This window comes from Notechis scutatus, chromosome 5, assembly GCF_049901735.1.
Source record: "Notechis scutatus isolate UNSWTSFEM ecotype Mainland chromosome 5, rNotScu1.2, whole genome shotgun sequence".
NCBI classification, from domain to species: domain Eukaryota; kingdom Metazoa; phylum Chordata; class Lepidosauria; order Squamata; family Elapidae; genus Notechis; species Notechis scutatus.
Window position 1 is genome coordinate 53,115,494 of NC_142013.1, and position 27,166 is coordinate 53,142,659.

Genomic DNA, 27,166 nt, shown 5'->3' on the forward strand with positions numbered 1-27,166 from the left:
TTGGAAGAGCCATATATAAAAATGTAAAAATGTATGTTTTATGTGCTACCTTTTAAATTGCATTTCTAATGAAAATTGCACTATGGTCAAACTTGAATGAAAAAGTTTTTTTTTAAAAAAGCATCTTTTTTTTCAGCGACAAAAATAAATCCACACAGACACAACTGCTAACTAATGGTGCAACAATTTCGGAACTCTGCACACTAACAGTGTTTCTTCTAGATGTGATACCACTGGTAAGTCAAAATGCTTAATTTTGTCACATAAGCCATTTGTGTAAATTATTTAATCAATATGTATAGATGTATTCTACTTGCTAAGGAAGTCTTCATGCAGGGGTATAAACATAATATATTTCTGTGCTATGTTTAATTGTAAAAAAACATTTCATGTCTCTCTACAAAACAAGCAGCAATCAGCAAAAAATAAAAAAACTACAAGACAATTCAGTTAAACCAAATCAACTTACAACATAAAACTTGAGAAAAGAAAGACCACTTACATCTAAAATGTATTCTACCGTTTGTAACCAATATTTTTAAAAAGCCTTATTCTCAAGAGAGATTTGTGCCATTACCAAGAATTACATTCTGCTTCAATTTTATAGCATTTCTAAATTGAATAATCTTTATGAATGTAGACATAAATTATTATAATTCATAATTTCATTTGTTGATTTATATTGTTTTGATCATAGTTGCTAATATTCATTGTTTCTTAGAAATTAATAGCAATTTTTTTAGCCTTTTGAAACAATATATTCAGTTATTCACAAGTAATGACAGGGAAAATGGCAGAAAAATTATATTCTCCATGACATCTGTAAACCCTTTGTTTATTGATATGTATTTAATTCTTATTTTTTCCAACTGCATCTTATTTGTTTATATGTATTCAATAAAAAAGAGAAAAATATAAGAAGGAAAAAAACTTATTTTCATTAGCCAAACAAGTGTGATTTTGCAAGCAGGAATAACTAGAAGGACTTTTAATATCCAGATGAACTCATGGGGAGACAGCCAAGCCCTATGTATATTGATTGGCTTGTGTATTCTGTAAAATATAAAGCTGACATGTTGAATTTAATTCCATAATAACGAATGCCTAGTAATGACTCTGGCTTTATTAATATAATATGATCATAATACCATGCCCAGGTTAGTTCCCAACTATTAACCAATTGAAGAACAGTCTTCCACAGGATCCCAAGATATAATATTATGATATGACTCAGCAAGGTCTGACTGCCTTCAGAACATTCCCAACTGACACACAATTACACAATTGTTACTTTTTTGCCACTGCTAAAGTGCTGCCAGATCTACTAAGCTGATGCAGTCCCACCATCATGGCTTAATTTTATTTTCTCATTTTATTTGGATTTAATTTCAAGTCTTTTTAAATTGCTTGCTTCCTTGAATCATCTTGTTTTTGTAGGAACTTTATTCTGAAGTACAGTCTCTGTATCTGCCACAAATGCTCAGCTATATGGTGCAAAGTCTTCTTGAAAACATGGAAGTACTAAGTTTATCAGAGCTCACATATGTGTTAAGAACATGTTTTAAAGTGCTTAGTAAAGTGCAAATGCCATCTGCCTACCTGAGTACTGACACTGGAAGCTCAGACTCTGTAAGTATTAACGTTTTTCTGATCCATTTTTGTATGAGTTTATTTCTTACTAAGGCCATACCATATATATTTGTATTTCAAAATCACCAGAATGATTCTGGTGGCTGTATTCTGATGGTTGGCATAAAATGAAAATTGAAATGTCGGTAGTTATGTTGTTGGTTTGAGCTCCGAACTAGGCAATTTGATTACAAACGTTTCGTCCTCATTCGAGAAGACATCTTCAGTGCGCTTTGGATTGTGCTTGTTTGGGGGAGTACTGGCCTTTAAATACCTTTCTGAGTCCTGGCCTGATTTCACGTTGTATGATTGGCTGACTGTAGTTGCTTGGTTTTAAGTACCATCAGGTGTGGTGTAAATTAGTGCTGCTGGTGTTGTTCAGATGTCTTATGATGATGTCATAGTCTGATTTCGAAGCTGAAACCAACAAAATGGAAATTGTTCATTTAGCTGTGAGAACTATTAGTTCTCCAAAACAACATTTATTTTATAATAATACTACAATTCCAATATCTATATAAGAAATTATAATACAGTGTGGACTAAAATTGTGAGGTATTATTTAAATACCTCATAGGGAAAGATGGCTTCAAAACAGATTTTTACTTCTTTCTTGGAGCAGGAATTTTTTTTATTTAAAAATAATAATTGATTCTTGTTTCTAAACTTCTGAGACTAAGAGATGTACATATTCATTTTTTCCTGTTCTATTTTTGGATTATTGTGTTCGTATATTTATGAACATAGGTACAGCTATTCATGCAATCTCATATTATGCTTTACTAAGGTTCTTATACTTAAGCAAATGCAATTGAACATTCTTGTATGGTGCAAAATATAAAGCATATTTGCTGTTACACAGCAGAAAATGCTTGTGGCTGTATTAATGAAAGTCAAAGAAAAAAAGAGGCAGGACCAACTGCCACTTTCAGCAGGAGCAGACCAAGTAGGACCAAGCAAGCATTTGGCACCCAAAGACAGCACTTAACCTTCTGAGGTGGAAACTGGAGTGGTGGGGCTGTATCACACATGGGTGAGAATGAGTTGGGAACAATTTGAGAGGTCCTCTTTGTTTCTTTTTTAAACATTAATAGGTCAATTTTAGGGCTCACATTATAAATTAATGTATTTTCTACCTCAAAATGACAAAGCTCCCATATTTTGGCAGTTATAGTCCCAGAAGGCTGCAGAAGGGTATCCAAGGCCATCTGGGGCTTTGGAACTGAAAGTTGCCAATGCAAGTTCAACTGAATACTTAAACAAGAATTTAAATGTTAACTTTTAATACATGTCTTCTTAACTCTAAAGCAGGGCTGTCAAAACTCGCAACCCATGGGCCAGATGCATCATGTGCTGGCCACGCCTGGTTTAGTGAAGGAGGAAAAAGTCACAATACGTCATGTGACGACGCCATGATGATCCGAGTTTGACAGCCCTGCTCTAAAGCATATATTTATTCTTACTTAAGGTTTTCTTTTGCTGGCATGTAAAATAAATACATTCTGATGTACTGGATATACTCATTGCAATATTGCAGAGTCCTATAAAGGAAGACAGCCAGGAAATAAGTTCAGAATCCAAGGTGCTAGAAGATGAAGAACACATTCCTTTACCGTCAATAAAATCTGAAGACAGCGGCATTGCTCTTAGTGCTTCATCTCCTGAACTGTTACAGCATTTGAGGATACCTAGGATAATCCCTGACAAAGATGATGTCTGGAAAAAGGGTGGAAGCATGCAGATGACTTTGCACTATATCCAGGAACTGGTTGCCAAATTTGCCAGTAAACATATATTTGAGATTCATTTACAGAATTCCAGTAATGACAATGTTTCAAAAGTCCATGTCAGTCAAGGAAATAACAAAGAGAGTAATTACCAAGTTACCGTAAATACTGGGGACAAAAGGCACTCTTATGAATCCAGGCAGATAGTGGTGCCACAGTTGAAGCAAATGCTATCAGATTTCTTCACCGTACGAGGATCACCCTTTAAACAGAAAGGTCTGAAGCCTTGCTCCCCTTCTGATGAATGTGATATTCCAAGGGATAAAGAAGAGAAAGATTGGGACCCTGATCAAGTTACATTTGATTTGGGAGCTACACGAGAGGATTGCAGAGAGGCCTTTTCAGCTCTGTGCTATCTCTTACTGGATTGCACTACATTCCCTGTCTATCTTTCTGAAGAAGAATCTGAACGGTTGTATTTGTCACTCTTTCAAGTGTCTGGTAAGAAGAACATTCTCATTCTAGCATTCTGATAATTTACATTGCAGAAGAATGCAAAATAAGGAGACTTTCAAAAGAAATTGTTCACAAATCCTAACCTAAAATCTATACGTCTATAAATATGATTAAGGAGTTAAATACATTGGATCCTACTATTCAGTAGTTGCTTAATTTAATAATTTGTTGAATAACATAATCAGCATATTATCAGGTAAAATGCCACCACTAGTAAAATTATACAATGCATGCACCGCTGGATTAGCATCAAAGTAAAGTTTTTGAAAAATTAAGAGTTATTGGCATGTTTTTCAATAATTGCAGAAACAGCTATTTCCACCATATGTGTGTAAGCAATAGTTCAAAGAGACTAAGCATTCTTAGTAGCTTTGGAATATTGAATGCCACTAGGAAAAGAAGTATTCATAAAATTATTGGACTGTCTATGAAAACTATCTATATACACTCCCAAACAGAAATACTGAGATTTAATAGATGAATATACACTAAAATACTTAATACACACTAAATATAAATTTAATAAACACAATTCAATATGGGAATGTTATTTTTATACTTTTCAAATCACCAGTTATTGATTACTTGAGTAATGCACCAAACTCTTTATCACTTTCATTAGGGGGCAGCGAATCCAGTTTTCCCTTGTGGCTCAAGTCCTTGATGACAATATGTTGCTGTGTTAATGACTGCTACATTCAGAATTTGACCATTTCTGTGCTGCTAGAAGTCATCAACCATTCCCAGTCACTGGCATTGGTTATTGAAGACAGAATTAAGCGATATAAAATTCCTGGGCAAAACCCCTTCTTTGGAGGACTGCAGATGGTCACAATTCCTCCTATTGCTCCTGGAAGCCTAAAGCTAATTTCAGAAAAAACTGATTTCTATCAGGTGCTGTACTTTTTTTCCCCACTTAAGATATTTATGCAAATGAGACAATGGGATATTTAGAACTCATATTATTGTCATTATTATTATTATTATTACCTGAAGATAGCCAATAGCATTTTTGTTACTTTCCTTACTTAAACTAAGCCAACAAAACAATAGAGCCACTTAAGCAAGTGTGGGATTAACCGGTTAAACAAATACTCTTTCTCTATATTTTTGTCTTTAAAATCATGCAAACTCACAGGTTTAGCAAATAATATCACGTTTATAGTTGCATTGCAACAGGCCTTGTCATCCTTTCTTTATTAAAGGTCTTACGAAATTACATTTTGTACAACATTTTACTCCATAATTACTATCCAAAATCAATGGCATAATAACAACTCTGAGCACAAACTTGATCAGCAACCGATTCAGTAGAAAACTATGGGTACTAAGGAGCTACAATTAAGTGACTCTCCAGCCCAGTTTAGATTTTTGTTGATATATTTCTTATTTGTACTATTTTTTTTTTAGATAACTGGTGTAAGGTTGTAATTCACAATAGATGTTGACTCATAGTAACTGTATTCAGGGCAACTTTGTCAGCCCCTATTTTAGTATTCATGTTGTTGCTTGTATTATTGTAGGCTTCAATGAATTAGTCGATTGGCTATGAATATGGAGAAGCAGGGGTTGAGTGGACAGGAGAAGCTTTCCTGTAATTATTTTGCCACTATTTTGCCAAGGATAACTGTTTGACAATCACTGAACTAAAGGCACTGTACTAGAGATATTAAAGGAGCAGAAAGAAAACAGTAATTTATAATAGCATGTGACAATGCCATCCAAGATAACCTACAATCAGTATCCTTTATTAAGGTAGTTAAGCATTGTAGTGGCCAGGATTGAAGATAGTAAGCAATTGTGAATAATTACGATAGAAAATAAGAACATAAACAATGTTGTTAATAGCTTATTTCTTTCCATATTAATTCTGAAAAGCATTCAAACTTCTTGATATATCCATAGGAAAAATATGTATTAAATATTGTAATACAATTTAACGTAGAGCTAATGAAAATTGAGACCAATATGTTTTTCATTAATATAGAACTTTCTTTACCCTGTGTTAAATCTTCCTAAAATGGATAATTTGATTTTTTTTTTTTTCAAATTACAACAGAGAGTTGCTCAAGTGCTTTGGAATCAGCTAAACAAGGAGACACGAGAACATCATAATACCTGCGTAGAACTGTTCTACCGTCTGCATTGTCTAGCTCCATCTGCTAATATCTGTGAAGATATTATCTGTCATGCGTTACTGGATCATGATAAAGTGAGGTTTTGTGTTTTGCAACCCTACCTAAATCAACTCATCAAAGTTTTATTTGGGCTTCTTGAACAGTATGCCAAGGTCAAACTTCAAAGTGGTTAAAATTCTCCATGACATATGAATAATTATAATTTCTGTTATGTAAAATTATAATTCAGCAATATTTAGAGGTCCTTAAGTTATATACCATTATTATAGAAGATGGTACATACTTAAATATAGTGCTACATATTGGGGAATTTCCAACATTATAATCGTATGCATAGTTGTGGAAAACGTGATGAACAAAACAGCATAAAAATTAAAAATTATTAGAAGTTTGACATCTTAAAAACAAGGATAAAGTAATCCTAGAGCGTTTTAACTTCCTAGGATATTATATCATAGATCTCAAAGTAACATTTTGGAAAAAAGAAGCTTTAACACCACAGTCAAGTAAGACATTGCTGAACTCACATACCAGGCTATTTCAAAAAGTCTCAATACAATGGCTTTTTAATATACTACAATGTTAATTGATAAGGTACGTGTGATCTGTCTCACATATAACCTGCGTCTGTATAATCAGCCTATCTTTTCCTCCCTCTCTTTCCCACGTCATTAAATCAGTCTAGACAGTAAATTATAAGCATAGTAAATATTACTAAGAACTGCTTCCCATATCAGCAAATTATTTCCATGTTTCTTAATTATCAAGAAGATTTGCAAATTTGAATGATAGAAATATGTGTATTTAAATATAGTACATTTAACTTTTTTTAATTTTATTTCTTTCCTGCAAGTGTATGAGACTGGAAGCACTGTTCAGATTCTCCATCATGTGGCATTTGACTAGAGAAATTCAGGGCAGTAGAACTACATCCCACAACCGATCTTTTGATAGGTATAACTATTTTGAATTGGTATATTTTAAAAAGCTTTAATGTGATCATGCACAATGATGTTTATTTTCATTTCATTATTACAGTATTGGGCTTTTGTGTGCTGTGTTGTAGTTTTCTCAGTACATTATCATTGATTCAATAGTTCTGCCTTCTATTATTATTATTTTCCTGTAGATCCCTATTTGTTGTCCTGGATAGTCTGAATTATTCAGATGGAGCAATTAGTGCTGCAGCACAGGGTTGGTTGATACGAGCACTCTCACTTAACGATGTTACAAGAATTCTTGAACCTGCTCTTCTCCTTTTATTACATCCTAAGACACAACGTATCTCCCTTCACTGTATCAAGCAGAAAAACTCAACAGGTAAGATTGTATTTAGGAAAATTCTTATTGGATCACACCAAGATATCATCTAGCCTAGAATGTCTTTTTCCCAGGATGATCATTCAGGTACACTTGGGAAGAATACAAACTGTAGTTCTCCTTTTGCTTCTCTCTGCCAATAACATATTTAATGGGATGATCTAGACTTTTGTTTAACAAGCACAGATAATATTTATATATAGCTGTCCTTCTGATGAGTAATTTTTTTTTTCAAGTTATTTTAGTTGTTGGCTATCACCATTCTTTGGTATATAGAATGTTATAGCTTATTTTGTCTCCTAAATGTACTAAGAGTTCATCTTATTGGAATACCAAGCTATATTGGAAAAGAATAATTGACCTCACTTAAATCGACTTATTATTTATAATTTTAAAAAAGTATTGCCAGTGTCACCATTAGTATTTTTTTCCTAAAGGGAGCCAAAAAAAAATACCCTTCAATTTTCTTACAATAATTCAAAAAGTTACAATTACACATTTCAGATTTGACAAAGTAACTGTGTCTGTGTGTGTATTATGATAGTGGTAATTCTGTTTTCAGTCTCTGTCCTCCTTAATATAGTATTTTCCTTTTGCATTGCTGCTATATGAGTGTTTGTATATGTATGTGCATGTGTTTATCAAACATACTTATTTTAAACTGTATGTTCTTTTTAGAAGACATGTCTTTATGCTATACAAAGAAAACCGTCTTTCAGGAATCAATGAAGTCTCGAGATCTGTGTGAAAGCAGTTCTGAAGAAACTTTGCCACTGAGCCAATTCACAGTTGTGGATAGAGAAGCTATATGGGCTGAAGTTGAAAAAGACCCAGAGAAATCTCTATTAAAAAATGAGCTCTCTGTAAATAAATCTTCTCTGTATGCTGAATCACTACTAGAAATGGGCAAAGATGAGAGTGAACACACTGAATCTGCTGATACCAGTACCGGGCCTTTGGATAGTGATAATACTTCATCATTTTCACCTTCTCTTGAACAGCAAGATCTGATCCATGAGGAGAATAATACTGCCTCAACGGATGGCAGGAACAGTATGAAACATACTGGTTCTTCCAATGTTTATCCTGCTGATAGTTCAAAATCAAGTGCTGTGATAAACTTAGTACGTACCGATTCTGATAGAACCCGGGCATCAGAATCTCTCTCAAGTGATGATGAAATGGATTTGGAACTTCAAGCACTTATAACTTCTAGATCACAAAAGCAACAGAAAGAAAAACAGGAGATGGTTGAAGCTCTCTTTAAACATGTTCTTTTATACATACAACCGTATGATTCAAAAAGGGTTCTGTATGCATTTTCTGTACTTGAAGGAGTACTTAAAACAAATCCTAAGGAGTTTATTGAAGCTGTAGCAAGCACTAGCATGGATACCAGTTCCACAGCTCATTTGAATTTAATCTACAATCTTTTAGCTCGCCACCAGGAATCACTTGTGGGACAGAGCTTCTATGGAAAACTTCAAATTCAGTCACCAACAATGTGTCCCCATTCATTATTAATAGAGTTGTTAATGTATCTATGTTTAAGTTTCCTGCGTTCTTATTATCCCTGTTATTTGAAGGTGACTCACAAAGATGTGCTTGGCAATAGAGATGTCCAAGTGAAAAGTGTTGAAGTATTGATCAGAATGGTGACTCAACTGACAACAATGGCCAAATCAACAGAGAACAAAAATATAGAATTCATACGCAACCTGCTTGAAAGATGTAAAATTCAAGAGTTTGTTCTTCTTTCTCTCTCTGCTTCTATGTATACTAGTCAGAAATGCTATGAACATATGTTAGCTAATAAGACTAATGGTTTAAGTGAACACTATATCCTTGAGGAAAGTCTTATCAACTTTGGTCATGATCAGATTTGGAGTGAACAGCCTTTACAAATTGAATTACTTAAACTTCTGCAAGTGTTAATAGTGTTGGAGCACCATCTTGGGCAGACTCAAGAGGAACAGGAAAATCAGCCAGCCCTGACTAAGGAATGGCAGAGGGCTCTTCGTTTTCAGGAAGCCATCAATGCTGTGCAATATGTGCATCCACACTCTATAACTTCTCAGGGGTTATTTGTGTCTGCAGTAGTTCGAGGCTTGCAACCAGAATACGGCTATGGCATGCATCCATCTTGGGTTGGCTTGGTTACATACTCTTTGCCATACTTTGGAAAATCGTTAGGATGGACAGTAGCCCCATTTATTGTACAGATATGCAAGAATCTGGATGAGCTTGTCAACCAATATGAGCATGAAGTGCTGAAGATGTCAACTAAAATATCAGCAAGGTAGGCAATACCTACTTGTAATCTTTATGTTTTGCTACTTTAGGCTTTTGCTTGGATGAGATAATCCACATTGCAAAGTAAAATGTTAATGTCTACAGTGTGCCTGATTTTTTTTTCTGTGGAAAAGAACAATATAAGATGTAGGAATATGTTTGTATATTTGCTCAGAATATTATGTTTCTAACACATCATCTAGGATGACTAGTGGCAATTAATGCTCATGTAGAGTTTTCTTCTAATGATTAAACTATCAGGAATTTGATATTGAGATCCTTTGGCCTATAAAGCATATGCATTACCATTCCATAGTTCCTTTCCTGAATTAGGTGGTTGCATCAAAATGAGCATGTAGATGTGGAAAAAGTATCATTTTTTAATCTTTGGTAGATTTCATCTCTACAGAAGATTTTGCTTTTGCTCCACCACCACCCTCAACTTTTTAGAGAAAACTTGTATGTTTGTTTTTATGGATAAAATATTCTTGGCTAAATACCCATAATATACATTCTCTCTGAGAAAAGAGTGAATTAAAATTTGTGGCTAATGGACAGTTACTTATTGAAACTTTCTTTCTTAAAGCATAAATTATAAAAGGGAGAATATTACACCAGATTATCCTTTAACTCTTTTGGAAGGACTTACAACCATTGGCCATTTTTGTCTTCTGGATCATCCAAACCAAACCAAAAAGGTATGTATATGCAACCAACTCATGGGAGAGCAAGAATGGTGAAGAAATCTAAGGAAGGTTTCTTTCTTTGAATATTGATTCATCTTAAAATGAGTAGTGATCTCACTTCGTAAATTTTAAGGACATGTGTATATTTGATGTTAAAAAGTTTGAGAATGTAATCAATTAATAAAAATTTTGCTCATTTTTTATATTACTGGTTTTTTTTTTCTTCTAGTCACGTTTCAATGCTGATCCAACAAGTCTAAAAAATGCTAGGAATGCCATTTTGGAAGAGCTTCCTCAAATCATTAACACCATGTCTCTCCTCTGGAATGTTATTAAAAAGGAAGATTCTCAAAAAAAACCGTCTGATTTCCTAGGCATAAAAGGCTGTTCATCAATTTATTTCAAAGCAACAAAAGTATGAATATTTCTGTAAGCTTTAATCTATAGGTGGGATTGGAGCATAACGGGATAATATTTTCTCATGTGGATTTTTTTACAGATAGTATGAAAGTGATTAACAGCTTTTCTAAAAGATTGCATTTGAAACTCAAAACATTAGTGTAAAATAATCTTAAACCGAACAATTATATTTCAGTTTTATTTTGCTAATATCAATTGCATAGACATAAAAGCAGATATTTTTTTTCAATAGCCATAAAGTTAAACCATAGCTTTGTTCACCGCAATTTCATCCAATTCGGGGTTGGAATCCCAGGAATATACAAACAAGCATTTGTCCATGAAGGAATAAAAATATAATTAGTATATTCTTTTCTTTTCTTAAACAGATATTAAAGAATAAAATCCTAGACTTCTTGAATCCCCTCACTGGACAACTTGGTGTACAACTAATAGCGGCAACAGCAGCAGTTTGGAGCAGTAAAAAGCCTTATAAATATCAAACAAAGGTAAAAAATGCAAAATGCCAGTGGATCATTCCACTGGCAAGATTAAGCTAGACCCGTTATATCCATGCATACAAATACATATTCCCTTTAGAGGTAAGCAGTGTTATGTCAATCACACAAAAGGTTTAGCAAAGAGCAACCCAAAGAAACTGAATGCATGCAAAATTAAGATAGTTTACAACAAACATATTTATCTCTATTTTTACAAATCATCCTTGTTTCTACCAAATCTACACAGTGCTTTATGAAATGCCTTTTTTAGTTTGAATTTCTCACTTCTTTTTCAGAATCTGATCTACTTTATCTCAGACAACTCTCTTGGTCTTTTTATTCTTTTTAACCTATTCACTCTTCCTTCCTTCCTCCTATATTTCTTTTGCAATTTGATACTCCTTCAGTGTTGATATGGAGCTAGTCTTCAGTTAACGACTGATTAACAATTTTTCAAACTGCAGAAAAGTAGTTTTACAAACAGTTCTCAAATGTATGACTGTTGTACCATCCCTGTGGCCAAACAGATGCCATTTTTGAGTTTGCCAGCTGACTTCCAACAAGCAAAGTCAATGGAGAAGCTGGCAGTAAGTTGTAAGTCACGGTCAGGTGATGTCGTACTTAACAACCTGCAGCGATTTACTGAACAACTGCAGCAGACCTGATATCATAATTACATGAAAATGAAATTAAATGAAACATCAATTATGTGATGTTTCATTTAATGATGGCATGACTTAGCAATAAGAATTGCTAGTCCCAATTGCAGTCATTAAGTGAGGACTACCTTTATGAAGAAATCGCCACCAGCGATTCATTCTTGATTCTTTCTTGTTTTATCCTGCATCCTTCTTAAATGCTTCATTTGTGCTCCATTCAAGTAATTTTTATTTCTCCAGACATATTCAGTTCTGTTTCCCACATAATCAAGTTGGCAGAAGCACACTTTTATATACAGACGTTTTCAGTTGTTATGATAAACATTTATTCCTTGCATGCTACTATTATCTTCCAAGCAGCATTTAAATGTCTTAAAATTTATTCATTCATTGTTCCATCTTTAGTAGCTTCTACCAAAATATAAGTATTCATTCACTTGCTGTAGTTTGTTTAAATAGTTTAACAATTGCTCCATCAGGTTTTCTTGTCAAATACAACTTAATTTTCTATTGAAAGTTTTAATGTCAGATCTTCTTGCATTATATAGTTTAACATTCATTGCAACATTCTTTTGAGTTCTGAGGCAATAACACAGCATTAGCTGCATCTTCATCCAAAATACTCCAACATCACCACAAGTATATTTTATATTTAAAAACGTTAAACAACCAAGAGGACATTTTTATCCCTACTTACTTCTGAGCATTCATTAAGTGTTGTATATCTGTATATCTGTTTTGACATATGCTTTACTTTCATCATATACTACTTCCATAACACTCAGTAGACAACTTTCAACACAAAGTATTCCTATTCACTGTATAATTAATTTTTTATTTATTCATTAAATTTGCCAGCCATCTTGCTGCAAGGAAGCTTTTAGTGGCTTACAATGTTAATTATGCTTTCTCATATGAACAGGGCCTATACATTAAAGTGCTTCATGTATTATGAGTTACATAGCTTGGTAGATGCTCATCAGTAAATTTTAGTGTTAAGTATTGAAAGTACTTTATGTATTTTAATCTTTCTAATCAGTGAGTATTCATTTACACCAGTTGTTCAAAAGACACATGGAGCCTGGCTTCCACGAAACATGGTTAATAAAATGAAGCTACTCCAAATTATAAAGCAAACATTGTTTAATCATGTTTCCTTCCTTAATTTCTGTTAGAAATGCCACTGAATTCCATCTCTTTAGAACCAGCTTCATCTGAATTGTTACTTTTAGGAAGTTACAGGTTATATGAAATTGAAATATAAAAATGTTCCTTCCAAGCCACTATTTTCTGGCAAACTAATATTAATGTCTTTTAGATGAAGTTCTTGGGGATTGAGGTGAGGTATGTAGAGGACTTCATGGACACAAACAGAAGAACTGTATGCATGGGACTGCATCCAATGCTGCTTGTGTGTTGAATATTTCTCATTCCTGTAGTAATTTTTTAAAAAAAATATGAGTAATACTTTCTTTGATTTTTTTTTCTTTCAGATGTCTCCTAAAGCTAATACATCACAGCTAATATTGGTTGATCTTATTTGTGCTCTCAGCACTCTGAAGACTGACATTATACTCCAGCTAATAAAAGAAGTTGTAAAGAAACCTTCTCAAATTAAAGGCGAAGAGGTAGAAGTATATTTAATAGAACAGTGTAACTAATCTAAATTGATGAACTAATATTTACTTGGAGTTTTTTTATGCAGGCAGAAAAAACAAGCTTTTTCATTAAAAGCTATATTTCTTAAGCGTTTAAGCGTTAACTGTTAGTGTTTATACAGTTTATACAGATAGTTCTCGACTTATAATCACGTCAAACATTTATGTTTGCTAAACAAGGCAATTATTAAGTGATTTTGTCCCATTTTATCACACTGTTGCCATAGTTGTTAAAGGAATCACTGCAGTTGTTCACTGAATTACGTGGTTAAATGAATCTGGCTTCTCCTATTGACTTTCCTTGTCAGAAGCCTGGGAAGATTACAGATGGTAATCACATGACCCAGTGCAGCTGTCATAACTACATTCCAATGGCCAAGTGCCTGAATTTTGATAATGTGACCATGGAGATGCTGCAACGGCTATAACTGTGAAAAATAGTCATAAGTCCCTTTTTTCAATGTCATTGTAACTTGAACAGTCGCTTACAAATGGTCATAAGTCAAGGACTACCTGTAGTATAATGCACTATATTTTCTTTCCCAGAAATCTGCCCTAGTGGATATACCAGTGCTCCAATTCTGCAATGCTTTCATTCAAAGGTAAATAGATTTCCTTGAACATATTCCAACTATTGATACATTTGGGTTTTCTGCATACCATAAAGCAGGGGTCTCCAACCTTGGCAACTTTAAGACTTGTGGACTTCAACCCCCAGAGTTCAAAGCTGGCTAAAGAACTCTGGGAGTTGAAGTCCACAAGTCTTAAAGTTGCCAAGGTTGGATACCCCTGCCATAAAGTATGTCTATTCCCTCCTATAGAATTTTTATTTCTGATGCTGCAAGGACACAAACATATTTCAGTTAAAATAGCTGCATACATGTTAAGATATAATCTCCATTAAATTTCTTATTAAGATTTATTCCCTTGTAGTGCAGCATTCTAGAAAAGAATCATATACATAACAATAATACATAACAATTGTATTATAAAGAAACACTGACAAGACTTGTGTACTTTAATGCTTGGGAGTTACACATACATGTATACATACATTTGCATTATTTGTAACTCATAACAACAATAATAGTTAAACATAGTTTTTTAATGGACTTTTTTTTGCAAATCTGTATACTCCGTTCAATATTTTCTAACTGAAATATAATCCTCCCACTCTCAGACTTCCAGTTTCAGCCCTGCAGGAGAACTTCCACTCATTATTAGGAGTGTTTAAGGAATCTGTGCAATTGAATTTAGCATCACCTGGTCATTTTTTGCTTCTCAGGTATGACAGTAGCAATCACTTTGGTACATATGCTAATAATCACAATTGATCATTTTGCTGAGTTTCGTTTATTTTTCCTCAGTACTCTGAATGACTTTGTGACGAGAACTCCAAACCAGGAGAATAAAAAGAATCAAAAAGACTTGCAGGTACTCCACAGCATCTCTGCGTTTAGATCTGGAACTGTACGTGTGTAAAATAGTATGTCATTTTCCAACCACGCAACAAGTTTGGCAAGCTACTTAAAATTGTACGAAAGATCAGTAATGAATCTCTCCTGCTATGGATGAGATTAAACTACAATGCTAAAACAGTTGCTTAAAAAATATTCATTGAATTGTTCCCACTTTCAGAGTATCATTGAAAACTTTTCCCAGGCCTTCAAGCAGAATGGTGGTTGTGGATTGTTTTATTGTAATCCAGAGCCTTCTGAATGTTTATTATTTTTTTCTTTTAATTGTTCTTACTTTTTAACACAAGCTGTCCAGAATCATGTAGAGTTGGGCAACATCTAAATTGTATGAATAACTGGAATTTTCAGAGTTTAGTAAATCTGTACATGGATTTGTCTCCAAAGCCCTGGCAAGCTGTCTGTGGACTCTACTGTGCACGCTTCCGAGACAACTGTCTCGGGCAGTCAATATTGAAGTTCATAAAAGAACAGCAATCTTGTATGCAAGGAAAGGAAAAGTTGTTGTTTTCCACCATTGTTTATAATCTATTTGTATGGATTGCTTTTCTTTCACTGTTTGACTTTCAGGATGTAACTCAGAAAATATTGGAAGCAGTGGGAAATGTTGCAGCTTCTTCTCTAGAACAAACTAGCTGGCTCAGCAGGAATCTGGAAGTGAAAGCTCAGTCTCAGATCTCTTTAGAAGAACCCAATGTGGAAAATAATCTGCATGGTAAGTAAACCAGAAACTGCATTCAGTAACAATCAAAGTAGGGAACACAAGTTTTCAACATATATAGTTCCTGAGCTAAATATTTGATGAAATGTAACTTTTGATAATAGGATATACCAGAGTACTGCCTGCAATATACCATACTTTTTAAATCATAAAATGGAGAAAAGTAGAAAATTAGTTTAAAGGTTATTTATTTAAAATCTATTTAACATTTAAAATCCCAGAACCATCTGTCATTAATGTGTCTGAGAGAGAGAGAATTGAAGCAGACACAAAACTATCCAAAATCTTAAAATATTTTTCACATAATTCAAACTTTCCAGGCCCAGTATTCTCAGGGTGTCTACTCTTTTACTCTGAACCTTTTTTCCCATGTCATAAAATGCAGGTTTAAGGTGTCTACTTTCTACAAAACCTCTAATGAGATTCCTGAATTGCCACTAGTCATGTATTAAAAGATCATTTTGAATCAAGATTTAAAAGTCTCTAAGGTAGCTTGCAGGCCATTCAAAATTATAACAGTCCATACAGATAACTGTCAATCTTCATTTGAACATAACCAATAAAACAAAACCTACAGTCTTGATTTAAGTATTAATTTTTTCTTAGTTATCAGGATCAGTGTTATGATTCAGAAGGTGAAAAACTTGTCTCATCTGAGTTTCAACCAACCTTTCCAAATTAGCTGAAGAGAATACACCTAAGAGACCATTGTGTTGGCTGGGTATCTGATGCAGCTGTCCTAGCTAGACAAGTTCTGAGCTTAGCAATATGTTGTAAATTAAGAAGACAAAAGCAAAGGAAGCCAGGATTTATTTAAATTTTTGCATATAATATATTTAGACTAGATGCTTTAGACAACAAAAGGATTTTCAGTTTGTGTAAGATTTATTTCATTTCCTGCAGAAATTATCAGCATGTATGGCAAATGAACACTTTACAAATGTACCTGTTTCAATAATTTGTAAAGAAATTTTCTAAAACAAAAAAAATTAAAGGGAAACACAATGCCATTGCATCCACAGATCATTCCACAGTATCGTCTGTTGTGTCTGCCTCTGCTCCATCAGTATACAGTGTTCAAGCTTTAACTCTCCTTGCAGAGGTGAGTCTCAGGTTTTGGTTATTGTAGTTGTTAGCAGAGCAGCTAGCACTTCTATCACTACTGCTTTTAACATATGTGTCTGTGTAAACACAGATGCAGGTTTTGCATGCTTCTAACTCCCTAATGATAAGCATAAAGTGCTTGACTTTTCTGAACCTTGAAGTACAAATGCATGACACAGCAAAATCAAGGTGCTATATGCCTCACAATAGCACACAATAGAAGTTGAGGGTATCCTGGATTTTCTGTACTGTTTTTCTACCCCAAAACATGTCCTGTTTGTTTTGGTAGGTTCTTGCTTCTCTTCTGGATATGGTTTATCAAAGTGATGAAAAAGAGAAAGCAGTCCCATTAATCTCACGCTTGCTCTACTATGTTTTTCCATACTTACGCAATCACAGGTAAACCCATTTGTCCTTGGATTATAGATATATGTAACTATATAAAGTACATTTTCTTGGATCATCCCAATTCTAGGTAGTTCTCAGTTAACAACCACAAATTCAGTGACCTTTCAAAGTTACAATGGGGCTAAACAAGGAGTTGTTACAACTGATCCTCAGAGTTCTGGCCATCCCAGCACTTCCACAGACATGTAACCACAATCTGGGCAGTTGGCAGCTGGCTTTCACTTATGACATGCAGAAGACTATCCCTCCTTTGTCTAACACTGAAAATATACTTGATAATAAATTGGCATTCTTTTATAACATCAAGTATGTACTGCTTCATATGGCAATTTACTTCAGCCCAGTTATACAATTAGTCCTGTTCCTCACAACACAACTTAAACCATTGCAGTAGTGTTGCTGTGTAATATGCTACTAAACTGTATTTTAAGCCACTGCAATTTAGTTTAGTTTTTTAGTTTGCATGCATGGTGTATTACTAAAAATTGAAAATCAAGTATAGTATAATAGTATAGTGGGAATACTATCTGATCAGCACTGCAGAATTTTGTATGAGGAGATATGCTGTGTAAGAATTGTATATGCGTACGTGATCTGCTCATTTTATTCCTATGTCTTTACAGTGCCTATAATCTTCCCAGTTTCCATGCTAGCACTCAATTGTTAAGTTCCTTAAGCGGCTACGCCTATACTAAACGAGCATGGAAGAAAGAAGTTTTAGATCTGTTTATGGATCCTGCTTTTTTTCAGATGGATACTTCATGCATTCAGTAAGATATACATTTAAAACAATCTTGTGACTTGTTTTTAATTGAACTAACTGGCAAATTACAACAGGTTATATAGATCAGCTGTAATTCTAAGTCGCACATGGAATCAATGCCAGTTAATTAAAATTCATTGGCCTTCATTAAAGGAAATAATGAATATCACATCACTGTGCAAAGAAAAAAATCTGAATACTATTTTCATCCTCTATTTTTTCTGAAGCGTGATGTTAAAGAAATGCAAGATTTGATATGTAACTTTAAATACAATTCTTGTGGCACCTGAAATTGAACCAATTTGTTATAGCATACATTTATGGATTATAATGCACAAAAGAGTGTTTTATGAAAACATTAGTCTTTAAGATGCCACAAGAATCTTGGAAGATTTTGCTGCAAAAAGGAAATGTAATTACCCTCCTCTGAATAGTAATTGAAATGATATTTTTATTAAAAAGTCAGCTTTATAGAAAAGTCAGCTTTAAAAAAAAGGTCAGCTTTATCAGTTATAAATTTTGACTTACCTATGACTTACCTAAGCTCTTATTACTTGTCATAAATGAAAAGCATATGCACCAGGTTTTATAGGCTATGTAAAATATTTGCAAAATTTTTATGATAACATGGTTTCCATTCCAGTTACACCAAACTTTACTTTTTTTTCAGTTGGCGAACCATTATCGATCACCTACTTACACATGAAAAAACTATGTTTAAAGATTTGATGAGTAAGCATTTTCTCATAATTGTTACTTAGCTAACTGCTAGAAAATATAGAATACAAATAGAGAATTGAAAAATTACAAAACCTATTTGTTCATTTACTAGATTTTATATAATGCTAGTGCCAAAGTTTTTGTCAATTTACATTCAGAAAAAGTTGAAAACTAAATGCCATTAACAATATAAAGCATGAATAAAGTTAGTAGCCTGGATAGTATGCATTTTAAGACATTGAAAAAGTTAAACTTTGTAGTTAGGACCCTAACTGTAAAGGTTAGTACAAACATAACTCATTGTTGGGTATCTGGAGTGGCTGCAGTAGCAGTAGCTAGAAATATTTCAGTTATATTGTTAAGAGAAAATGAATTCTACTTTGCTGGTTCATCAGTTAGAAATATTTGAAGTTCTTTTTTTAAAATAAAGTTTTATTTGGGTTTTCACACACAAAATACAAGTAAAACATCTTTTTTGAAAATAGCATGGTCCCGGGTTGAATTTCTTTATACAGACACAAAACTCAATTTCATGCTCCTTTTTGTATTCTATTCCATATCTTATACTATTTTACATTTTCTATATAGTTTTTCCCCTCTTTTAATTTTCTCAATTTTATTTTGATTATCTCATCTCAATTCAAATCATTATATTTATACTTTTGTCTGTTCTGTTTCAATTTCATATTATCTTTTCTCATTAAACAAATTTTCTCCTGTAGTTACTAATTGGAGTATGACACCTTTATATCTTTTAATTACATCCATTCAACTCTTATTTAAACTTCAATATATACCTTAAGTTTATGACCTTCAATATAATACATAATACATAATACTCTTATTTAAACTTCAATATATACCTTAAGTTTATGACCTTCAATATAATACATAATACATAACTTCCAATCGAATTCTGCTTGGTACATTCTTATAATACACACTATGTTCTTTAAAAAAAAAAGATTGTAAATATATGTAATTATAAACCCTCATTCCATTCCAGTTCAGTTCTATCATTAATAATCATTAAAATCTTAACATCTTTAACACTTCTTTTCAATTAAATATCATACTTCCTTAAAAACACATATAATCTCCATAATTAATTTTCCCTTATTTCTCTTCACATATGTTTTATAAATCGTTAAATATACCTTTTGTTACATTTATTTATTGACAAGCATTCCACTGAATTACAATAGCTATTTTATCAGACATTTTAAGCATACATTGTTTCATATTTTCTAAAATTATTTCTGCTTCTAATATAACCATACTATTTTATGTACCTTTGCAGAATCCCTTTTTCCATTAAGTTTTAACCTATTATCTCTAAATAGGCCCTGTTTCTCTATATTTTGCTTCTGTCCTTTTATAACTTCTTTTCCTTTCTTTCTTCCCTCTCATCTTCTCCCTCCCCTTTTTACCCCCTTGTCTCTCTAGTTCTAATTCTCTCTTCTGCATTTCCCTCTTCTGTTGCTTTCTGATTTTATACTTATTTTTCACTCTATTTTTTTTTTGGAGTTGTTTTTCCCAATCTCTTTCCATTCTCTTTCCCCCTTTTCCTTTTTTCCCCCCATCTAAGATTACTTGTTCATTAAAGGTGGCTTCTTCTTTGTCGCAATCTTCTTGTTCTGCAGGCTTTTCTTGTTGTTTCTCATAATTCCAAATCTCCATTTCTAAAAACTGAAATACGAAGCCAAAAGAACCTCTCCCTTGTGCATCTTCTTTGTACTTTTTAAGTTCCATTTTCAGTTCTTCTAAAAGTGGAGCCATTTTAAACAGTTTGAAACAACCACCTGATTGATTTTAGTCATTCAAAACAATAACCAAGAATCCAGAAATCATCAAATATTTGAAGTTCTATAAACGTCAGTAGATTGATGTCATAATAGCTGATCTTTAAACACTGACTGCAGTTGATCTGACAGTTTAATACAAGGTGTGAGCAGGTACCTCAAGAGGATAGGTAGCATATAAAGGACAGTATAACACCATATGATTCATATGCTTTTATTATAAATTTGATCCTTGTACCAGCTAAGACAACTTTTGGGATAGATATGTTAACATCTATTTTCTTAATTGTAGATATGCAGAGTAGTTCCTTAAAACTTTTTCCAAGTTTTGAACAAAAGGCAATGCTGTTAAAACGTCAAGCCTTTGCTGTTTTCAGTGGTGAAATTGATCAATATCATCTTTATCTTCCTTTGATACAAGGTGAGTTATAATTTGTTTATGTTATAAATAAAGGATGTGATATAACATTAACCAAAAAGGATAAAATAATTTTAAAGTGAAGTTAAAAAAGACTATGAGCAACAGTTTCTATATATGTGGCAGTAGAAGTGTGGAATTGTGCAGAGACACATTATTTTAATAACTAATTCAAGCATCATAGAGCTTATAAATTGATGATGGCTTGAATATCATTAGAGTAAAACAGTTTTTTCCAACTTGATCATTTTTGATAAATGCCATTTTCACTCACAATATCCTCCTAGCCATTATGGTAAATATAACATGCTTCGTAAACAGGAATTACCAAAAATGTCACTGGATGTCCTGATTTTTTCCCCACATTCAAAATCCACTAATTAGGAATCTGTCAAATCAAGATTCCACTTTATTCACACAAATACACAGATATACAAGTAGTCCTCAACTTACAATAGTTTGCTTAGTAACCATTCAAAGTTACAATGGCATTGAAAAAAATTGACTTATGACCATTTTTCACAGTTACGACATTTCCAGCATCCTCATGATCGTGGCCATTACTCAATAAATATTGCAACTTTTGTTTGTGTATCACTTGGCAACCCCATGACATCATCTGAGCCTTTCACTAAGACACAAAAAAATGAACTCTGTCAGACAGGTGTAGGCTGGCAAAAACGTGGGTGAGAATGACAAAGCAGGAAAACCATAACTCACACAACTTCATGAGATGGGCATGTAAAGGCAAAACCTGCATAACCTCCTTATACACATCTCATCATTTTGAAGAAATCTTTGTTTCTTCTGAATTACTATACCCCTGCTGCTCTAGTTTTGCTTATACAACTCTGCATCTTCATTAGGATTATTAATTTGAGTCTTTAAACTCACTTATCACTGATTCTTCTGGCAACATCAGTTTGTTGACATATTCGCTGCCAGCCCTATTCACAATTCAGTTTTTATCTTAGCTTGAAGGAATTTTGATTTTAAAAAGTTTCAGTGCTTGTTTGAAGAGAAAGGAGAGATACACACTAACTAATAAATCAGAATGATGGTAACCAAACTACTTACATTTCAGTACTTTTCTATTTCAGTACGCTTACTGGTTTTAATTAGGTAGAAATTATTGTCATTTGTAAGTACTAAGTTTTCATACTTGAGTTTTTAATAGTCTGGATATTTTTTTCTGTATTTCAGTAAGCCATCGTGATTTAAGAACATTCAACAGCATATAAAATAGATTACACTGTTAACTTAGCCTCTTTCTTTCTTTCTCTGTTGTAATTTTTTTCTAAGAGCGATTGACTGACAACCTACGTATTGGACACACTTCTTCAGTAGGTGCCCAGATGTTCCTTTTTTTCAGGGTACTTTTATTGAGAATTTCTCCTCAACATCTAACCTCCTTATGGCCAATCATGGTGACAGAACTGGTAAGAATAATAATTAATAGAATGATCATAATAGTAGAATGAGTGATATTTTAAAGAAATAAATATTTACTAATACATTTTTCTCTTTTCTCTGCCATTTCTCTGATCATCCAGATTCAAACATTTATACAGTTAGAGGAAGATCTAACGGATGAACCAGCAAAGTAAGTTTTTTTTTCAATACACTTAACAAAAAGAAACAAAAAATAAGTAAGATGAGCAAATCTGATCTTAATTAGTTAATAATGTGGTGGGGATTGTGATTGGAACTAGTTCTATTATTTTAGAATTAAACTACAGTTCAGCAGTAGTAGAATATAGGCCATGTAGAGGAATAATACACCACAGAAGAAACAATGTCTAATGCGTAGTTTCTGGATCAAGACTAGACTTCATTAACAATATTTATAGACTATGCAAAAGAGTCCCAGCCCCTAAAAGACACAAGCATCTTTCCACCGGCAATCAGCATCCAGATCAGCATAGATTAACTCCAAGGTTAACATCAGATCAACAATCAAGTAAACAATACCTCAATCAAGAAATTGGCAAAGAAGCCAACAGGAAACAGCCCAATTAAAGAATCTCTAAAACCATCCTGACCAACACTGACAGGCAAGCCACCAGAATATAAACTGGCAACAAACTGCACTCCTTACTAGCACTGATGATGTTACCTAGGTTGGATAATAAAACATCTGCAAGAAAACAGGCAAGCTCAGAAAGCATCAAAGACTGCTGGTCATCTTCCAGTTAAGCCCTCCTTGCTGACGGAGACCGTGACTGTCCGCGGCTTCGGTCCGTTCTCTTTCGTCGGAGAGCCCCAATCATTGTGATTAGGGTCTGAAGCTGCCTTGGAGGGGTGGTGGAGTAAGGGAAAGCTACCAGCCAGGTTGAGGGGAGCCGCATCCCCCCACCTTGGCATTTTTTCCCCCCGAAGACGACCGAGCAGTGGTCCAAAATGGTCACCCTGAAGAGGACGACTCAGCTGGACTAAGATTTGTGCAGGAGTGGAGAAGGAGGTAGACAACATAAGAACCGGGACAATTCAGCACAACAACTAAATAAAAGGTACCCCGGGATTGATGCTTTAAGAATTCTTAAGAAAGAAAAGAATGTGGCGGAATTAAAAAGGGAAGGGGAAAAAAAAAGAGAGAAAATAACTTTGACAGCTGAGTGAAGCTTCGAACTGGGAGAGGAAGAAGCCGGAACAAGAAACTTAAATAAATTGAATTAAAATACATTGGCAACAAACAGGCACAAACTAAAGCTGGATTTAAGAGTATTAAAAAGAAGGGGGAAATATACAAATTGGAGACTTGATTGTTTTGGAATATCGAGGGTTGGCTGGCAGCATGGGGAGAAGGGAAAGCAACGGTGGCGGAAGGTTTCCCGATACGAAGTGCCCCACCAATGCTGAGGTCAACATCCAAGCTGTCACCGCCCGCCCGCCTGAGGATGCAAGGGGGGGAATTAAGTCACCCCCAAAAAGACGGCCTAGCCGTTTTTTGGGGGGTCAAAAAAAAATAAGGCCTTATTTTGTGAGAAACACGGTACTAGATGCAAGAGGTGAATCATTTTGCTCAGTGTTAAAAGCCATGGAAATGGCAATTGAAGAACATGAAGAAGAAACTTCAGAGAAGGAGTTAGATCAAGAAGAAGCCATTTTAAATAGACAGTCAATGCAAAGAATACAACAAAGAGGAGGGAAAAGAAGGGGGTTAAAAATAGGAGATTTCAGAAAGTAACTAAAAAGGGGAATATCTGTAGAAGTGGGAAAGAGAGGAAGAAACAGCAGAAAAATAAAAGGGGGAAGGAAGATATAAAGAGGGAGAGGGATATAAATCAGGGAGAAAAGGATTGGGAAAATATAAGGGAAGAGAGGTAATGAGGAACAGGAACAGGAAAGAAAGATGGGAATTGTAAAATAATGGAAAAAATTGTTTATTTAGAATACATAGGGATAATGGTTAATGAATTAAGGGGATTCCGCATTGATATGAGGGATAATAATAATGTATTTGCAATTACAAGTTATTTAGACAATAGGGAAATATAGACCATTGAGAGAAGGAAGGGCACTGATATTTTTTTAATAAATGAATGTATGTTCTTTCTATTGTCACAAGAAAGGTTAATGTTTGTTATATATATATTGAAATAATTTAAATGAATTGCAATGAAGTTTTAAAATAAGATTAATATCAGTGACCAGGACTAGTTAAATGGATTAATTGTTTTTCTTTCTGCTATTTTTCTTTTCGTATGATAAATAAAACTCTGGAAGTAAAAGGGGAAAATATATTGCGGAATCTGACTGAAATGTACAATGCTATGTAGTTCTTTTTTTAGGGAATTATTATTATAACTAATTAAAATAAATGTATATTGGGAATTAAGATGAGGGAATTAAGGTATATTCAAACCACTGAGGTGACGTTTCCAAATTAGTAAAGGGGGAGGGGAAATCCATGTTTTATTTTGTGTATAAAAGCTTGTATAAATCTAGAATTTAGGGAAAGAATATGCAATAGAATTGCAAACCCAACAGGTAAAATAATTACAAGTTAACAAATATGAAGATATGGGAATTATTAGTGACTTAAATGAGAAAAGAGTATTATGGAAAAGGTCATGGTTAAAAGAAACGTTAATGTTTAAGAAATATTTGAAATAAATTGAAATGAACTGAGAAGATATTCAGAATGAAAGTAATATTAGTGAACAGGATTAATTTGTTTGTTCCTTTTCTTACGTAAAAGTTGGAGAATTAAGCTAAAAATGGATAAGATAGGAAGTTGAATGTAGAAAATAAATAGATAATTATTGTCATAGTTGCATGTAAAAGTTATATATAATAGTTGCATGTAAAAGTGGTGATCCGGAATTATGTTGTACACCGAAAAGAGCTTTTTTATTTCTCTTTGTTTTGGAAAAATTGAATAAAACTTGTTTAAAAAAAGAAAAAAGAAAGAATCAAGGACTGACTGCTCATGTCAACCCTGAGCTACAAATATTCTCCTTTATTAGTGCAAGAAATATTTTTGAAAGGCTGCTGACATGTAACAGTTAGGTCTAGTAGAACTATTCTGTTACTAGCCCCCTTGAAATTATGTGGAATATAATACCCATTTTGTTGGTTGGTTTGGAAAAGAAGGGAATGTTAAATTTAAAATAGAAATAGTAAAATTTAAAATAGACATTTCTTAGCTGTTTTAGCTAAGTAAAATTAACATTTTCTTCTTTTTGAAGTTGCAGATGCATTTGTATTTGTACTCTTGTATGAAAGGATTTAATTAATTGTTCAATTAGTGTTCACATTTTTTTAAAAAAGTTACCAGGTTTGTTCTGCAGTCTTTGATATTTCTTTTTATGAATCTCACAGAAACAACAAAAAAATGAGCAGACAGAAAGCATCATCAAATGGCAGTGCTCGATTTCTTGGTGACATACGTCAGAATGAATTAACCTTGTATTTATCAGCCTGTAAATTCTTAGACACAGCACTTTCTTTTCCATCTGACAAGATGCAGTTGTTTCAGATGTAAGTGTTATATTTTTATTCTTAGCAAAATAGTAGAGTATTTGAAGATTATCTCAATGTGATCTGATTGCGCCTCTCTTTCTACTGCATAGCTATGCCACTTCATTAGTTTATTAAATCTAATATTTTTCTGTCACTTTCAGAATGTGGGGAAACCTGTGCACTTAAATATGTATTTAAATGCATAAAATAAAATTCATAGATACAGATTATATTGCAAAAGAATTCAGTTAAGCTCAAATATAGTTATAAAAAAGTTAAAAATAACAAATATGTAATATAGCAATATATGTGGAAATAAAGTTATATTTTTGCCTCTTCAAGTTTGTAGCAGAGAATTTCTGGTTTTAAGAAAATGAAGGCAAAAATTGTTCCTGTAGGACTAAAATGACAAAAGTAACAAATATATTTAGACAAATTTAAAGAGCATTTAGGTTTAAAGATTTTGTGCTGTGTACCAAATGAGATAACCAACATTTTAGAACTAGATATTTTTTTCTGTTAATCGACATGATCACAAAATAAGACTATGTTAGATTTAGTACTTTACATAATGTCTGTTTTAGGTATAGGTGGGCCTTTGTTCCAGAGGTGGACATGCAGAGTTGCAGCATGATTTCAGATGTAATGGAAAGCCCCCAAGAATGCAAGCCTCATGTTGCTAGAATCATGGATTTATTGAAGCTAAAATATGGGGCAAGTACTATCTTTATCAAATGACTTTCATAGCCTGAAACTTCATAGTTTCCTTATCAAATAATATTTGTAAATCAATATTTATGCTGCTCAGGTGAACCCAAGACATTGTGAACAATATTCTCACATATTGAACAGAGCTGCTTCAATTCAGCAATATTGCTCAGCAATATTTGTATATATTTGGGAAGGCACAGTCTAGTAATTCTTCTATGGGACCCAATTCAAGTTAATTGACTAGTACATGATACAGTTAACATAGTGCATGTCCAATTCATATAAAATAATCAAAGTTATTCATACTTAATGCAAATTAGCATATTATATGCAGCCTGAGTTTGTATTCAAAAAAATATGGATTGTGCTAATTTGGATAATATTTTAACAAGACAGAGTCAGAAAACACTTTTTATTTTATTTTATTCTATTGTTTTCTAAAGGTTGCTTAGCTATTACTGATAGAAATGTATTTAATATTTCTACATACCGTACATATTTCAGGTTGTTGAGAGCTACACAGATTGCTTACACATTAGTGCTGGTTGTTATCTC

The 27,166-nt window shown here is 33.4% G+C and overlaps 1 protein-coding gene across 5 annotated transcripts in view; it reads left to right on the forward strand.

The window, feature by feature from the left end:
* DOP1B (DOP1 leucine zipper like protein B) overlaps positions 1-27,166 on the forward strand; it is a 50,066-nt gene that overhangs the window by 18,757 nt on the left and 4,143 nt on the right. For 3 of the 5 annotated variants that reach the window (XM_026664212.2, XM_026664213.2, XM_087966745.1), the window contains exons 12-36: positions 137-236; positions 1,438-1,629; positions 3,167-3,857; positions 4,495-4,766; positions 5,932-6,084; positions 6,864-6,964; positions 7,140-7,330; positions 8,009-9,629; positions 10,209-10,320; positions 10,538-10,723; positions 11,097-11,216; positions 13,360-13,494; positions 14,071-14,126; positions 14,705-14,809; positions 14,892-14,958; positions 15,570-15,714; positions 16,743-16,822; positions 17,114-17,223; positions 17,856-18,002; positions 18,666-18,727; positions 20,810-20,938; positions 22,238-22,374; positions 22,489-22,538; positions 25,760-25,918; positions 26,485-26,614. In XM_026664212.2, the coding sequence (XP_026519997.1) occupies positions 137-236; positions 1,438-1,629; positions 3,167-3,857; positions 4,495-4,766; positions 5,932-6,084; positions 6,864-6,964; positions 7,140-7,330; positions 8,009-9,629; positions 10,209-10,320; positions 10,538-10,723; positions 11,097-11,216; positions 13,360-13,494; positions 14,071-14,126; positions 14,705-14,809; positions 14,892-14,958; positions 15,570-15,714; positions 16,743-16,822; positions 17,114-17,223; positions 17,856-18,002; positions 18,666-18,727; positions 20,810-20,938; positions 22,238-22,374; positions 22,489-22,538; positions 25,760-25,918; positions 26,485-26,614 (5,251 nt within the window). Of the gene's footprint in view, positions 1-136; positions 237-1,437; positions 1,630-3,166; positions 3,858-4,494; positions 4,767-5,931; positions 6,085-6,863; positions 6,965-7,139; positions 7,331-8,008; positions 9,630-10,208; positions 10,321-10,537; positions 10,724-11,096; positions 11,217-13,359; positions 13,495-14,070; positions 14,127-14,704; positions 14,810-14,891; positions 14,959-15,569; positions 15,715-16,742; positions 16,823-17,113; positions 17,224-17,855; positions 18,003-18,665; positions 18,728-20,809; positions 20,939-22,237; positions 22,375-22,488; positions 22,539-23,055; positions 23,225-25,759; positions 25,919-26,484; positions 26,615-27,166 lie in introns of those variants that run through there. The other 2 variants (XM_087966746.1, XM_087966747.1) reach the window with 2 other exon arrangements.